Genomic DNA, 15485 nt, shown 5'->3' on the forward strand with positions numbered 1-15485 from the left:
CTACTTCATATCTTGGCAACTCTACTTGAAACTCTTGTTACTTTAATTATCTTTTGCAGTTAGCAGATAACACTAACTTTATCTGTTTCTGAAATCTTGATTGCACAAGATTAAGACCATAATCTGCTCATATTTTGTTGTCTTCAGAAAATCTATAAACACGTGTTTTTACCAGTTTCAACTCAAAATCTCAGCTCTTGCATCGCATCAATCAATTAATCTGACGGCCTTTTTCCATATATTCTTGGGCAACTTTGGCCATATTATTGCCTAAACTAGTTTTCTTGAGGACACTGCCAACCACATGGAATGAGGTTACCGACCAGGAAGCAAGGAAAGGCATTAGTTAAATTTTTAGATCAATCCAGCCTTGGCTATTTTCTGGTGCCGGACCACAATTATCAGATTTATCAAATTCATGTTGTTTATTCTGTTCCATGACCACTCCCCAAACAAATGGCTAAAAGAGTGGCTTCACAGTATGCTTCAGTAATAAGCCTGGAATAATAAATATAACAACTTCTCTGTTAATTATTTTGTCTACTGGAATTACCATGTTTTCATAAGATCCTTTCTCATCTTCAGAAAGTGAGAGAGTACAACATTAGAATTTTTTTAAGCTTTAAACTATTAAGTAAATTTAATGAGGCAGAAAAAATACATTTTTACAGTAGAAATCCAATCCAGCTCCTTAAAAGAAAAGTAAAAGGATTATTTTGTAAATATCTTCCATACGGCATTTATTTCCACTGTAGGAACAGCGCCAGTCTAAACTATACCTCTTAAGTTCTAACTCACTTCTCAGGTTCAAGCAGCACTGATTACCAACCCGTCCTCAACAAGATCGTTTAACCTTTCTTCACTGACAACGGTTTGTACAATTTATTGTAGTAAAACAATGTACAACTGAGTTACAAAAGCTTAAAACATAGCCATCTTTTAGCTGTAAGCAAAATTACAAGAAATTACATTTTAAAACTCAGGCGTACTGCATTAATATACTCATTGTGCCAGGAATGCTAGGATACTACTTTGCACCTGTGATCCCCTGCATGACAGTCATAATCTTTGTTGCATGTTGGCAAAATGCTGTACAAGGCAGGTGCCTGTGCAATATATTTTTGTAAAGAATCTACCAACATGCTCCTGGCAACAGGTTACAAAATGACACTGGTTAACAGTCCAAGAGAAGTCTGCTTCTCAGCCAGTGAATGATTTTGGATTGGGGCAGGAGTACTGGGAAGAACTTAAAGGAGGGAGAAGATTACTTAAAATCATTAAAATTCAGCATAATGTCCATAATGATTTTTAAGTAAAAGTCACTTAGAATCTCTTCCTTTTGATGATCTCGGGTTTCCAGTTGACTGGATGAGTTTCTTCCGTCTAGGCCAAAAAAGATAAAACATAGTTAAAACTTTGTAGATTACCTCTGGAGTCCCCCAAGGATCTATCCTTGGCCGCCTTCTATTTCTCATCTACACGCTGTTCCTTGTCATAGTTATCTACAAACACAACACTAATTTCCAAACGTATGCCGATGCTACCTATCTCGACCACACCATATAGACCACACGTACACCACATAAAGTGCAGCGGTTCAAAAAGGCAGCTCACCACCACCTTAAGGGCAACTAGGGATGGGCAATAAATGCTGGCCTAGCCAGCAAAGCCCACATTCTGTGAATGAATAAAAAAAACTCTCTCGATCCCTTCACTGTCTCTAAATTATAAGTCTGCTTGCTTGACATCCGGTACTGGATAAGACGAAATTTCCTCCAATTAAGTATTGCAAAAGCTGAAGATTTTGTCTTCAATCTCCACCACACATTCTTTTTCCTAATCACCAACTCCATCCTTATCCCTGGCAACTATCTGAGGACGAACAAAGCTGTTCATAGCCTGGGAAATACCTTGGAATGTTTTTCTACATTAATGACGCCATATAAGTGCAAGGTCTTGTTGTAGGTTCTAGAATCTCCCAAAATGTCAAAACTTGCTTAAACCATCATTGACAGAGTTTAAACAAAACAAACTTGACAAATTGAAATATCATGTAAATAATAATATATCTCAATAATGACAACTTTTTAAAGTGCACTTTAAGCCACATCATTAGACTAGTTAGGCAATGCTCCACTATCTCATATTTGGTTACTCATTTATTAAAATTTTGGTTTTAAACATTTTGTTGTATTTTTAATCACATTTTCTTCTCATCTTTAGTTATTTTCTGATTCAGTAGTGAGAAGGTAGGCTGTCAGTTGCAGTTAGGACTTCAAAACCATAGCCAGAGAATCTCTTGCAATGGCTTCACTTCCCACTCCAATGCCTTGAATCCAGGAATCTACAGTTAGCCACCTATTTCTCATCTACATACAGGCTCTTGGTAATGTCATCAGTAAATACATCGGATTCCCTGTGTACGCTGATGCCACTCAGCTCTACCCTCATCACCATCTCTTTAAACCCAACTGATTTGTCATGCTGCTTGTTCAGCATTCAATATTGGATGAGGGGTAATTTCATCAACCTAAACATTGGAAAGACCAAAACCAGTGTCTTTGGGCCACAAACTCCATTCCCTAGCCACCGATTTCATTCTTCTCCCTGGCAACTCGCTCAGGCTATAGCAGGCTATTACAATATCGCCATCCTATTTGACACAAACTGAGGTTAGAACTCCATATCCTCTCCATCAGCAAGATTATCTACTTCTACCTCTGTAATAATCACCTGTCGCTGTCTCTGCCTTACCCCATCTACTGCTGAAACCTTCATGTATGCTTTTGCATCCTGCAGGTTCAACTATTAGGATAGTCTTGATCAAACCCTCATCTTTCATCCTGCATAAATTTCAAATCATAGAAAACTCTGCTGCCCACGTCCTAACTTGTACTGTCCCATTCACCCATTACCTCTGTTTTTGCTGCCTACATTGGCTGCTGACCCAGCAACGCCTCAAATTTAAAATCCTTATCTTTGTGTTTAAATCCCTCTGTGGCCTAGCCCAATTCTAACTTCCTCCAGCTCGGCACTCTCCTCCAACACTTGCCTCTTGTGCACCCTCAATTTCCTTCAGTCCATCGATGGTGCTTCAGCCTTCTAGGCCCTAAAATCTGGAATTTCCTCCCTAAACCTTTCCCCTCTCTTTCTTTAAAACCTACCTCTTTGACCAAACTTTCGGTCACCTATCCTAATATCTCACTGGTTTGGTGTCCAGTGATGTCTGGTAACACTCCTGTGGAGTACCTTTGTATATCTTATGTTAAAGGTGTTATGTAAATGCGAGTTGTTTTGCTTTTGAACTAGGTTACAAGATATATAGCAGTAGCTTGGTTACTATTCTTCTGTTCTTCAACTGCATGACTTATATCACCCAAGGACAAACGCTGCATTTTTTTTCTCCTTTGTTTCATCATACTGCACTACAAATTAATCATCAAAATTCCAATTTCTGAAAATTCAATTAAACAGACATGTTCCACAGTAATTGTGTAATAAATCACACAGTTCTTTACATGAGGAGACAGACCCCAGCATTGTTGCTTATATTATGGAGATGGATCCACTCATTTTAATTTTTTTTATATCAATACCTACAAAATATTTGTTTTCATCACAGCTTTAAGAACTTCCCTTAAATTTCCATTTAGTGGGGCTGTTTGGCAGAAGCATGGACAGTTCTTAAACTTTAAGGATATGTCAAAACATGACCTTAAGGCAACTCTCATAGTTAATTCAAGACTGCCATGGACAACAATTCAAAAATAAGTCACTGCACTGCTCTCATTTGCAGAAGAGGGACATGGCACAAGAGTACCAGGCACAAGTAAAAATTGTGGCAAAATGGTCTCCAGCTGAGTCATCTTTTGTTTTTAAACTTAAATTCAAAAAATAAGTTTGACATATTCTTAAAATATAATCCAGATTCCATTTTTAGAATTATATGGTATGAAATTTGTGTACTTCATCATGAGCAATGTCACTGCTACGGAATAGAACATTCTCCATTTCAGTCATCTCCTGTCAGATTAAAACACTCTTACATGCAAGTCAAACTCTTGCCACACTTCCTCAGCAATAAGTCACATTACTGATTTAATAACAAGTTAGAGATAATTTAATGCTATGAGTTAATATCCACAGCAAACTGGATTAAGATTCCAGCACATTTACATTTAGTTTTTATCCCAGTAGTCTGGACTAAGTTTGAACTGAAGTCCTAAAGGCAAAACAGTTGTCTCTAATCCCTGCAATCCCTAAATGTACCAATTCAGAGAAATAAATACAGAACTATGACCTATTATTGCTTTAAAAAGCCAATCTTCTTTACTAAATAAAGGATTATTAAAATCTATACATACAGCAGTGTCATCTTCCTTGTAGACTTTGATCGTTTTATCAGCCTCTGCTGTAAGTAATCTGCTTTCCGACTGGTCAAATGTACATGCAAAAATCCCAGATTCACTGTCTAAGGAGCCTGGCTGCACAGCAGCATGTATTCGTTGGAAGTTGTATCCAGTTCTCCAGTCCCACAGGTGCATGGTACCATTATCAGCTGTTAATATAAATTTCATATAAAGATTAAATATAAAAAGCCAAATGCAAAAAAAAGTAACATAGAACTATAATAATTTCTGAAAATACACCATTTTGCTTGAAGTCTGGTAAACTTGCCATAAGTCCCTTTTGTATAACATTTTGGAACGACACCGGGTTCGAACTTCCTTGGAATGGCCATACATGTGCATTGGCATACCCAATTACTTATGTCAAATTTTTTTTGATCCTATCTTGCCCGACCTTCTGACTCAGGCTGGGCAAGATCCAGGCAATGCAGCGCTTCTGTGAGGCCCAGCGTCAAAGTCCAGGAGAGTTGAAGGAAAGGAGGCCACGTCCCCTTTTTTAAAGCACCAGCTGTAAGGTGGGTAGGGGAGAATTGAAGGTCTGGGGGTGGGCAGGTCATTTTGGGTCGAGTGAGGCCTGTGGGGATGGGGGCAGGTAGTCCCGTTAAGAATTGGTTTTAATTCTCCTAACTTTTTATTGAGTAACTATTGGTGTAACCCAGTCGGAACCATCAAAAGTTCCCAGTGCAGGGCAATTGCCCAGGGTAAGTATGCACTTCTGGGCAATTGACATGTAAACCTTACCTGTGAACTTCTGAAGGGGCTTCCCCAGCGCATCTTTGGGGTACCCCCCAATCCGACGCTGGGGAGCTTGGAAGTTAAGGCCTACATGCTTCTTCCAGCAGACCAAATGCCAACTCTTTCACTCACTTTTAAAGATTATATCAACACACTTTATCTGTACATTAATATAATTAAGTAAAATTTGTCCACTTCACGAAACGATGAGACACATCTGCTTGTGTTGATTGTAGTTAACACTAATGAAGTTAGCTTTGTACAAGTCATCTTAACCAGACATTTCACAAGGTACTGTGCGTTATTAAGCTGCAATTTGGTGCAAAACTATGAAATTTTAGTTTCATTTACATTGCTAATGAGGCAAATTATATAAGGAAAAGTATATGACCAAATAATTTCTCATTTGTATCTGAATTAATATAAAAAAAATCTCAATGTTAATTATCCTGCTCAGCTGTAGTTTATCTCCATTACACCTTTTACTACAGCTTACCTCCTGATACCAGCACACCATCCGAGTTGACAGAAAGTGTGTTGATAATAGCATTATGACCAGGTAAGTTCTGAATAAAAATACCATCTGGGCATTTCCACTGCTTTATATTATCCGGAGAACCAGAAGCAAAGGTGTATCTATAACAAAAAAGAATATTTTGATATTAAGCATGTAGTAAATAATCAAAATGTTAATAATAAAAAACAAAGAACTTCAATCTAGGCACACCACACAATTATCTAAAGATTTTTTCATCCATGGTTCAACCAGGACCTATAATAATACTGAAGGAACAGATTATCTTTAGACATACTGTCTTGGATGTAGAATGAGAGAACGAACAGACTTCTTGTGATTGGTTAATGTGACTCTAGTTTTCCCTGCTACCAAGTCCCACAGTCGTATGGTCGTGTCATGGCTTCCTATAAGAAATAAACAGACTTATTGTTACATTCACTTTATACTGTTAAATAAACATCAGTGCATTCAACATTCTTAAACTTTCAATATGAACAGATGTACTCCAGCCTGCAGCAGCATAAAAATTACTTAATTGAAGATCCTTAATGAGTTTATGACTTGTATATTTATTGAAGGCTAGACATTTCCATAAACAAAGAAACCAAGATAATAGGTGCTGCACATAAGTTTTGCTGTCTGTTCAGTATATTAAACACCATTTGTTAACTGTGACACATTTGCCTAAAATAAAGCTTGGAGAATTCAATTCACAATTTCAAAATCTTTTGAAAAAAGCAATGAAACTCCCCTATCCACATAGGGTGAGGATTCATAATTTTCTATCCTTTAGATAATTCTGATGCACAAAATACACATTGGAAAATTCTTTAGATTGTTTTTGGCACTCACAACTTTAGATTAGGCATTAGAAATTTATGGCATACCAAAAAAAATACTGGCCAAAATATGCTTTAAAATCATTTTGGTATTTGACTGTTTAATAATAAGATGTTATAGCAGCACGTTGGCATGTTCCAGACATTTTCCATCGTACAAGTGAACATAAAGGCAATACTCACAAATTAAAAGATAACTGTAAGTCAGTTTGTGGACAGAAAGTATACCTCACATACAAGACACACACATTAACCAACATCCCATATCTCTTCATAATAGAAGTCAATAACATGTTTTGGGTCTGCTTCAGATATTCCCTTGAGTTTAGCAGTCAAAGCTATTTACTCCCATAAGCAATCAACAGGGTCCCACATCTTACAACAGCCCATATTGCCCAACATCATAATTTGGGAACGTAACAGTGGCACCCCCTTGTAATCTGTATTGGATATTGTGCCCATCATGTGTGCCCTCACTTGCACTTCTCCAATCTTTCAACAGGTGGACCAAAAACACATGAGCCTGAACTGCCTTGGAATGGCAGTGTCGGATTGCCACTCCGTGCCCAATTTCTTAACTTTTTTTTTTTGGTTCTATCTCACTTGACCTTCCGACCCAGGCTGGGCGAGATCTAGGCATTGCAGCATGTCCCTGGGGCCTAGCATGGTCGGGAGGGTGGGCGGTGTGCGAAAGAGTCCTCGTGGGGGCGGAGGAATCCCATGATCTCGTGGGTTGGGGAACGCCTGTCGAGAGCTGTAGTTTCTTGGGGTTGGGGGGAGACCCCTGGTGGGGGTCCAGGGGGAGTTCCCTGGATCTGTACAACAGTTAATCAGAAGTTAGAACTGCTTTTAATCCTTCTCACTTTTTCTGGGTAACTATTAATGTAACCCAGTCGGAACCATCCAAAGTTTGCTCTTTAAATCACATTTTCGGATGGTTCCCAGTGCAGGGCAATTGCCATGGGGAAGTTTGCACTTCTGGGTGATTGCCATGCACACCTCTGAAGGGAATTCCACAGCGTATCTTTGGGGTACCCCCTGATAACTTCCGAGCTCCCCGGTATTGTATTCCAGTCACCTGTTATTTTCATTCTCCACCTTGCTCTCATGCTGACCTCTCTGTCCTCAGCCTCCAGCAGCTTTTCAATGAAGCTCAATGTAAGCTCAAAGAACGGCAACTTATCTTGCAATTAGGCACTCTACAGTCTTCTGGATTCAGCACTGAGTTCAACAATTTCAGACCTAGTTCTATGCCCCCATTTTATTTGCAGATCTTGGTTTTAATCTTGTTTTTTCCTTCCACAACATGTCGTCATCATTCTACCATTCACATCTCCTGTAGACATGTCTTTAGTTTCTTTTCATGTCCCATTACCACTCCCTTTGGCCCTTTACCACCAACTCTTTTGCAATTTCATCTCTACTGTTTTCCACCCTATGACAGATCTTCCCTTTTGTTCTTTTTCCACCCACCCCCCCTTTCATATGCTTAAAACCTAACACATTTCTAATTTTTACCAGTTCTGATGAAAGGTCATCGACCGTTTCTCTTTCCACAGATTCTGCTTGACCTGCTGAGTATTACCAAAAAAAAATTATATATCCCTGGTCGTTGTGCAAAATAATAACCTGCTCCTTAATAGATAATCCCTATTTTGTCTCAGTTACTGCAGAATGTAGCTGAGGAGAATTCTAAAGTTGTGTGGATACACTTTGATTTAAAATACATTATTTAAATATAACTCATTCTAACTTTGCAGATGACTGCAAATTAGTGGGGGGTTGGGGGGTTGTGTGTGTGGAGAGAATAATCAATACCGAGGAGGATTACAAGAAGTTACAAGATGACATTAATAAACTTGCAGAATGGACAAATAATTAACAAATGAAGTTCGACACAGATAAATGTGATATAGTACATTTTGGTAGGTAGAATAGAGAACACATTACTTTTTTTTATTTGTTTATGGGGTGAGAGTTGTTGGCTCGGCCAGCATTTATTGCCCATCCCTAATTGCCCTTGAGAAGGTGGAGGAGAGCAGCCTTCTTGAACCTCTTAAGTCCATGTGGTGTAGGTACACCCACAGTGCTGTTAGGGAAGGAGATCCAGGAATTTTGATCTATGTTAGGAAATAGAGATAGTTTAAGTAAGTTATATTCACATTTGTGGGTGTTAGGAATGAGTTTTAGCTTTAATGTTTATTTCTGTATTTGTGTATTAAGAAAGGGAGAAGTTGAGTTTTAGTTTCACTTTAAAATGTGCCTGCATTTTGATGATGATTTTATGATTCTTGAAGGGGAGTTAAAACAAAAAAGGTAGAAAAAAAACTGTGCTGTTGCCTACCAACAGGAGGCCCCACAGAGACAGAAAAGTAGTTTGGTTGAAAGTAGCTTGAGTTCAGTTGGAAGCAGCAGAGCAGAGGGACAGATAGCAAGTCCCAAACAAAGTTGAAGCCAGCTGCCAGGAGAAACTGGACACAGAAGAAACTGCAGAAGCAGGTTCCAGAAGAAAACAGAGTTAATGTTTCAAGCTCAATATGACTTCTTCAGAATTGAAGAGAAATAGGAGTATGATGGGTTTAATGCTGTTGAAAAGAGGGAGGGGTAGGTCAAGCAAAAGATAAGAATCTGGGATAGGTTAGAGGGCAGGGGAGATTAAATCACAAAGATGTCATGGAACCAAAGGCAAAGGGAGTGGTAATGATAGTATAAAAGAAACAAAAGATTGGTCGAAGTAAGGGCGAATAGCAGAATAAAGGTCAGTGCTGTCCAAAAGCAAAAACATGAGAACATGATACAGACTGGCACATGGGGGGGAAAAAATCAAAATAGAGGACAAAGTTCATGGTCTGAAGTTGTTGAACTCAATGTTGACTCCAGAAGGCTCTAAACTGCCTAATTGGAAGATGAGTTGCTGTTCCTCCAGCTTGTGTTGAACTTTGCAGGAACACTGTAGCAGGCTGAGGAAAGAAGCATGAGTGTGAGAGCAAGATGGGCAAGTTGAAATGACAAGTCACAAGAATGTCAGCATCATGCTTCTGGACTAAGTGAAAGGTGTTCTGCAAAGTGGTCACTCAGTTTTGCTAAACCTGTATCGAAACTTGGTTAGACCACACTTAAGGGTACTGCATGCGGTTCTATTCGCTATGCTATAGAAAGGATAGAGACACACAGGAGAGGGTGCACAGAAGATCTACAAGGATGATACCAGAAATGAATGGATCCATACATCAGGAAGGTACTGACAGGCTATGTCTCTTCTCTTGAAAAAAAGGCTGAGGGGTGACCTAATAGATGTGAAAAGTTTTGATAGAGCAGCTACAGAGAGGATGTTTCTTCTGGTGAGGAAGAGCATAACGAGAGGTCATCAATGTAAGACAGTTATCAAGAAATCCAATATGGAATTCAGAGGAATCTTCTTTACCCAAAGTGTGATAAGAATGTGGAACTCATGATCGCAGAGAGTGGTTGAAGCGAATAGTATTGATGCATTTGGTGCATCACCACCTTAGACATCCACTCCCTCTACCATCAACACACAATGGCTGCAGTGTGTACCATCTACAAGATGCATTGCAGCAACTCACCAAGGCTCCTTCGACAACACCTTTCAAACCCACAACCTCTACCACCTAGAAGGACAAGGGCAACAGGTGCATGGGCACACCACCTGCAAGTCCCTTCACTGTCGCTGGGTCAAAATCTGGAATTCCCAAACAGCACAGTAGGTGTACCTACAGTTCAAGAAGGCTGCTCACCACCACCTTCTGAAGGACAATTAGGGATGGGCAGTATAACTTGCTGGCCTAGCCAGTGACACCTACATCCTGTGAAAGAAAAAAAATTAAGGGGAAGGTAGACAAGCATATGAGGGAGATGGGAATAGATGGCTACAATGATAGATTTAGATGAGGAAAGATGGAAGGTGGCTCAAGTGGAGCAGAAACATCAGGATGGAGTGGCTGGGCTGAATGGCCTGTTCTGCGCCGTTTATCTTAGGTAATCCTATATAATAATTTTCCAAATTTTTGAGTGAAAAATGGTCAAAAAATTTCAAAAGGTTAACAAAATCACATTGGCTTAGAACACTAATGGAGACTGAAACCATGACCAGGGAAGGACTGTGATGCTGGAGAGGGAAGGTAGAATAGAGTTGGAGGCAGGGGAGGAAATAGTCAGGGGTCAGTGGAATTTCCTGATGTGTATACCCATGCATTTCTGGTATCATCTTTGTGAAAGTGAAACAGGTTAGAAGCCAGTATGTGGGTGGTTGCACGCGTAATTTAAGGTATTGTAAAAACAAAAGGAAATTTGGAAGGAAAATCAAAGGTGGATGGAGGACTTCAATTCTACTTTTGTTCCTAGTTTAGGACCACTTGCAAATTTGGACAGTTTGCCTTAAGCCCTTCTGTCAAGTCACTGATGTATATTCAAAACAGTTCTCCAAACATAAACTCTAGGCACCCCATTCAATACTTATCCCCATTCCGATACAACCTCTTGGAAAAGAACTTCTTGTTTTCTGCTCTTCAACCAATTTGTTAACCATACCAGAGATTTACCCTGAATGTAATCATTGCTTTGAGCTAAATTAATAGCTTTTTTGTTTGAAACTTTGTTACATGTCTAATGAAAGTCTAAGAGAATGCATTGCAAGCTTACCACAGTTCTTTTGGAATGTCACTTCCTCAAAGAAGTCTAAGAGATTAATTCCCCTTCTAAATCTATGTTAGTTAGTAAGCTATTATTGTACAAATAATGTTCAAGTTTACACTTATAGAAACTATACCCAATTAAGTTTTTGAAAGATAAATGAGTAGAAACTACCTGACTTTAAAAGAAAAATATTTCATCTGAACATACTAACTTAAGAGTGAGCCATCAGATAAGGCTAGAGTTTGCAAAAATAGTAAAACAGAAAGAAGTAAAGACTCTATATCAGAATGCACGTAACATTTGGAACAAAATGGATGAGATGTCAGCTCAAGTAGAAATACATATGTATGACCTGATAGCCATTACAGAGAGGTGCTGCAAGGTGACCAGGGCTGGGACCTGAATATTCAAGGATATTTGACATTGCGGTAGGACAGGAAGCTAGGAAAAGGTGGTGGGGTAGCTATGTTAATGAAGGATATTATTATAATAGGGGGAGATGACCTTAGTTCTAAAGATAAAATGTAGAATCAGTTTGGGTAGAGTTAAGAAATAGCAAAGGTAAGAAGTCACTTGTGGAAGAAGTTTATAAGCCCTCTAACAGTAACTACGGGTTGGGGTATGCAGCAAGAAATAATGAGGGTTTGTAAAAAGAGTAAGGCAATAATCATGGGCGATTTTAATCTACATATAGATTAAGTGAATCAGATTGGCAAAGGTAACCTGGATGATGAACTCATGGAGTGTTTTCGGGACAATTTCTTAGAGCAGCACATTCTGGATCCAACAAGAAAGCAGGATATTCTTGACCTGGTACTGTACAATAACACAGGATTAATTAATTACCTCACAGGAAAGGAGCCTCTAGATAGCAGTGATTATAACATGATTGAATTTCACATTCAATTTGAGGAAGCAAAGAATGGGTCTTTAAACGGAAATAAAGCAATTACAAGGGTCTGAAGACAGAGCTGGCTAAAGTGAACTGGGAAATTAGGTTAAGGGGTAGCTTATTAGAGATGCAGTAGCAGATTTTTAAGGATATATTTCATAATACTCAGCAAAGGTACATTCCAGTGAGAAAGAAAGGTTCTGATAGAAGTATGCACCATCCGTGGCTAACTAAGGAAATTAAAGATAGTATCAAATTTAAAGAAAAAAATGTACAATTCTGCAAAGGCTGGTGGTAGGTCAGGAGATTGGACAGAATGACTAAAAAAAAAGGACGGACACATTAGAGAAAGCTAGCGAGAAATATAAAAACAAATAGTAAGAGTTTCTTCAGTATACGAAAAGGAAAAGAGTAATTAAAACAGCAATGGTCCTCTGGAGAGTGAAACTAGGGAATTAATAATGGGAAATAAGGGAATGGTGGAAGTGTTGAACAAATATTTTGTGTCTGCCTTCATTGTAGAAAACACAAATAACATCCCAGAAATACTTGTAAACCAGAGAGGTAAAAGAGAGGGAGGAACTTAAAACAATTACAATCACCAGGAAAAGGGTACTGAGAAAACCAATAGAACTAAAGGTTGACAAGTCCCCAGGACTTGATGGACTTCATCCTAGGGTCTTAAAAGAAGTGGCTTCAAAGATAGTAAATGCATTGGTTGCAATATTCCAAAATTCCCTAGATTCTGAAAAGGTCCCATCAGATTGAAAAATAGCAAATATAACACCTCTGTTCAAGAAAGGAGACAGACAGAAAGCAAGTAACCTCAGGCCTGTTAACAGGATGTCTAGCATATAACCTCATATTATTGAGGTTATAGCAGGACATTTGGAAAATCTTAATGTAATCAGACAGAGTCAACATGGTTTTGAGAAATGCAAATTATCTTCTAATTTATTAAAATTCTTTGAGGAAGTAACAAGCAATGTGAATAAAAAGGAACCTGTAGATGTGGTGTACTTGGATTTCCAAAAGAAAGCTGATAAGGTGCCGCATCAAAGGTTACTACACAAAATAAGAGCTCATGATGTAGTGGGTAACGTATTAGCATGGACAGAGAATTGGTTAGCTAACAGGAAGCAGAGAGCAGGGATAAAATAGGTCTTTTTCAGGTTGGCAAGCAGTAACTAGTGGAGTGTCACTGGGATCAGTGCTAGGGCCTCAACGGTTTACAAGCTATTAATAACTTGGATGAAGGGACCTAATGTATGGTTGCTAACTTTGCTGAAGGCACAAAGATAGGTGGCAGAGTAAGTTGTGAAGAGACATAAGGAGTCTGCAAAGAGGTATAGGTAGGTTAAGCAAGCTGGCAAAAAATTGACAGATGGAATATAATGTGGGAAAATGTGAACTTGTCTACTTTGGCAGGAAGATTAGAAAAACAGTATATTATTTAAATGGAGAGAGATTGCAGAACTCTGCAGTACAGAGGGATCTAAGTGTCCTGGTACATGAATCTCACTAAGTTAGTATGTAGGTAGAGGTGATTAGGAAGGCAAATGGAATGTTGTTATTTATTGCAAGGGGAATAGATTATAAAAGTAGGAAGTTTAGCCAGAGTTGAATAGAGTGTTTGTGAGACCACATCTGGAATACTGTGTACAGTTTTGGTTTCCTTTCTTAAGGAAGGATATAATTGCATTCAAAGCAGTTCAGAGAAGGTTCACTCGACTGACCTGGGATGAAGGGGTTATATTATGAGGAAAGGTTGGACAGGTTGGGCCCACAACCATTGGAGTATAGAAGAATGAGGAATGATCTAATTGAAACATGTAAGATCTAATGGGGGCCTGAGAAGGTTGATGCTGAGATGATGCTTCCCCTTATGGAACAGCACAGAACTAGAAGATGCGGTTTAAAAATAAGGGATCTCCCATTTAAGACAGAAATGAGGGGAATTTTTTTCTCTGGGAGAGCCATAAATCTGTGGAATTCTCTTCCTCAGAGAGCAGTGGACGCAGAGCCATTGAATATTTTTAAGGCTGAGTTAGATTCTTGATTGACAAATAAGTCAAAGGTTCCAAGCGTTACAGTTGAGGTCACAATCTGATCAGCCAGGATCTTACCAAATGATGGAGCAGGCTCAAGGGGCCGAATGGCCTATTCCTGCTCCTAATTCGTATGTTCGTATGCCCCACTGCCTAAGTGGCACCAAGGTAGGCTGCTCATACTTCCTATATCAAATTCAGCTCTCTGCTTTGGGCAACAATATCCAATCCAGAGCAGAGCTTGGGATCTTCAAGCAACACTTTAAATTAAGCTACTGTAAGACAAATATACACATTAGTAAGTCTAATTGTGTTAATATAAAATGTACTATTTTAACTGAACCATAGATTGGAATTTTTTTTTAAAAAATCAGTTACTGGGGTGAGGAAATGACAGACCAAAGATTTAAATCAAATTTTCCAGAAAGCATTTTTAGTGATTCATCAGGAAAAGCCACTCAGTGGCCATATTGTGCAATTCTGTACAATTCTAGGAAAAGCACAAGAATATAAGAAATAAAGGAGCAGGAGTAAGCCATTTGGCCCCTCGAGCCTGCTCCGCCATTCAGCAAGACCATGGTTGTGATTCTGGCCTTAATTCAACTTTCCTGCCAGCCTCACTTGACTCCCTCCTAGATCAAAAATCTGTCTAACTCAGCTTTGAATATACATGACACAATCAAAGGAAAAGGATTGCATACAATCATTAAAAACAGGTGCCAAGACATTTAAAATGGAAAAATCTGTTTACGTCGGAGTTAACATTTATCAGTTGCACCAATTTTCGACTCTGTACCTCACCTGTATTTCTTGTTAGTTGGACATTAGCTTGTTGGTCACACTACTGCCTTAAGACTTTATTGGCTAGCTCAAAGGAAACCAGAAGCAAATCAGGACATCAGATGCAGAGAATGGAAAATCAAAAAGACAGGAAGGTGCTTAGAAATTGACACTGAGAAACTACCAAGGACTTCTAGAAACAGCTAATCATAAGGAGCACAAGGGATCAGAAAAATCAGACTTTAAATGGTAAACTAAGGCCAATCATCTGCAAATCAGACTATGGTAACACATCCTATGTATTACTCCATAGCCTGCTAAAGCATAAACATTAGCCTAACCACTCCTCCCCAAAAACTGTGATATAGTATGGTGTTATACCCTCCAGAGCTGTAACCACAGTTACACCAAAACATTATATTATTATTCTGCCATACCGCACAAAGCAAATCTTTCCACAGGTCACCACTAGTCAAATTGGGCACCTTTAGAATAAACCATCAAATTGAATCAAGTGAGATAATGCGAACTAAACTGGCTTTAGAGATCCTACATTTTATAACTGAATTAATTCTCCTCACCAACAGCTTTAAATCAGAATCCTAATTA

The 15485-nt window shown here is 38.8% G+C and overlaps 1 protein-coding gene across 1 annotated transcript in view; it reads right to left on the reverse strand.

The window, feature by feature from the left end:
* Window positions 1-610: 610 nt before the first annotated feature.
* Window positions 611-15485, reverse strand: part of plrg1 (pleiotropic regulator 1) — a 36534-nt gene continuing 21659 nt past the window's right edge. Inside the window, exons 12-15 of the mRNA XM_041197152.1 lie at window positions 5957-6065; window positions 5641-5780; window positions 4365-4558; window positions 611-1383 (exon numbers count right to left, since the gene is read on the reverse strand). Coding sequence (XP_041053086.1) covers window positions 1324-1383; window positions 4365-4558; window positions 5641-5780; window positions 5957-6065 — 503 coding nt within the window. The 3' untranslated portion in view covers window positions 611-1323. The remainder of the gene's footprint in view (window positions 1384-4364; window positions 4559-5640; window positions 5781-5956; window positions 6066-15485) is intronic.

The sequence above is a fragment of the Carcharodon carcharias genome, chromosome 1 (genome assembly GCF_017639515.1).
Source record: "Carcharodon carcharias isolate sCarCar2 chromosome 1, sCarCar2.pri, whole genome shotgun sequence".
In the NCBI taxonomy this organism is placed as follows: domain Eukaryota; kingdom Metazoa; phylum Chordata; class Chondrichthyes; order Lamniformes; family Lamnidae; genus Carcharodon; species Carcharodon carcharias.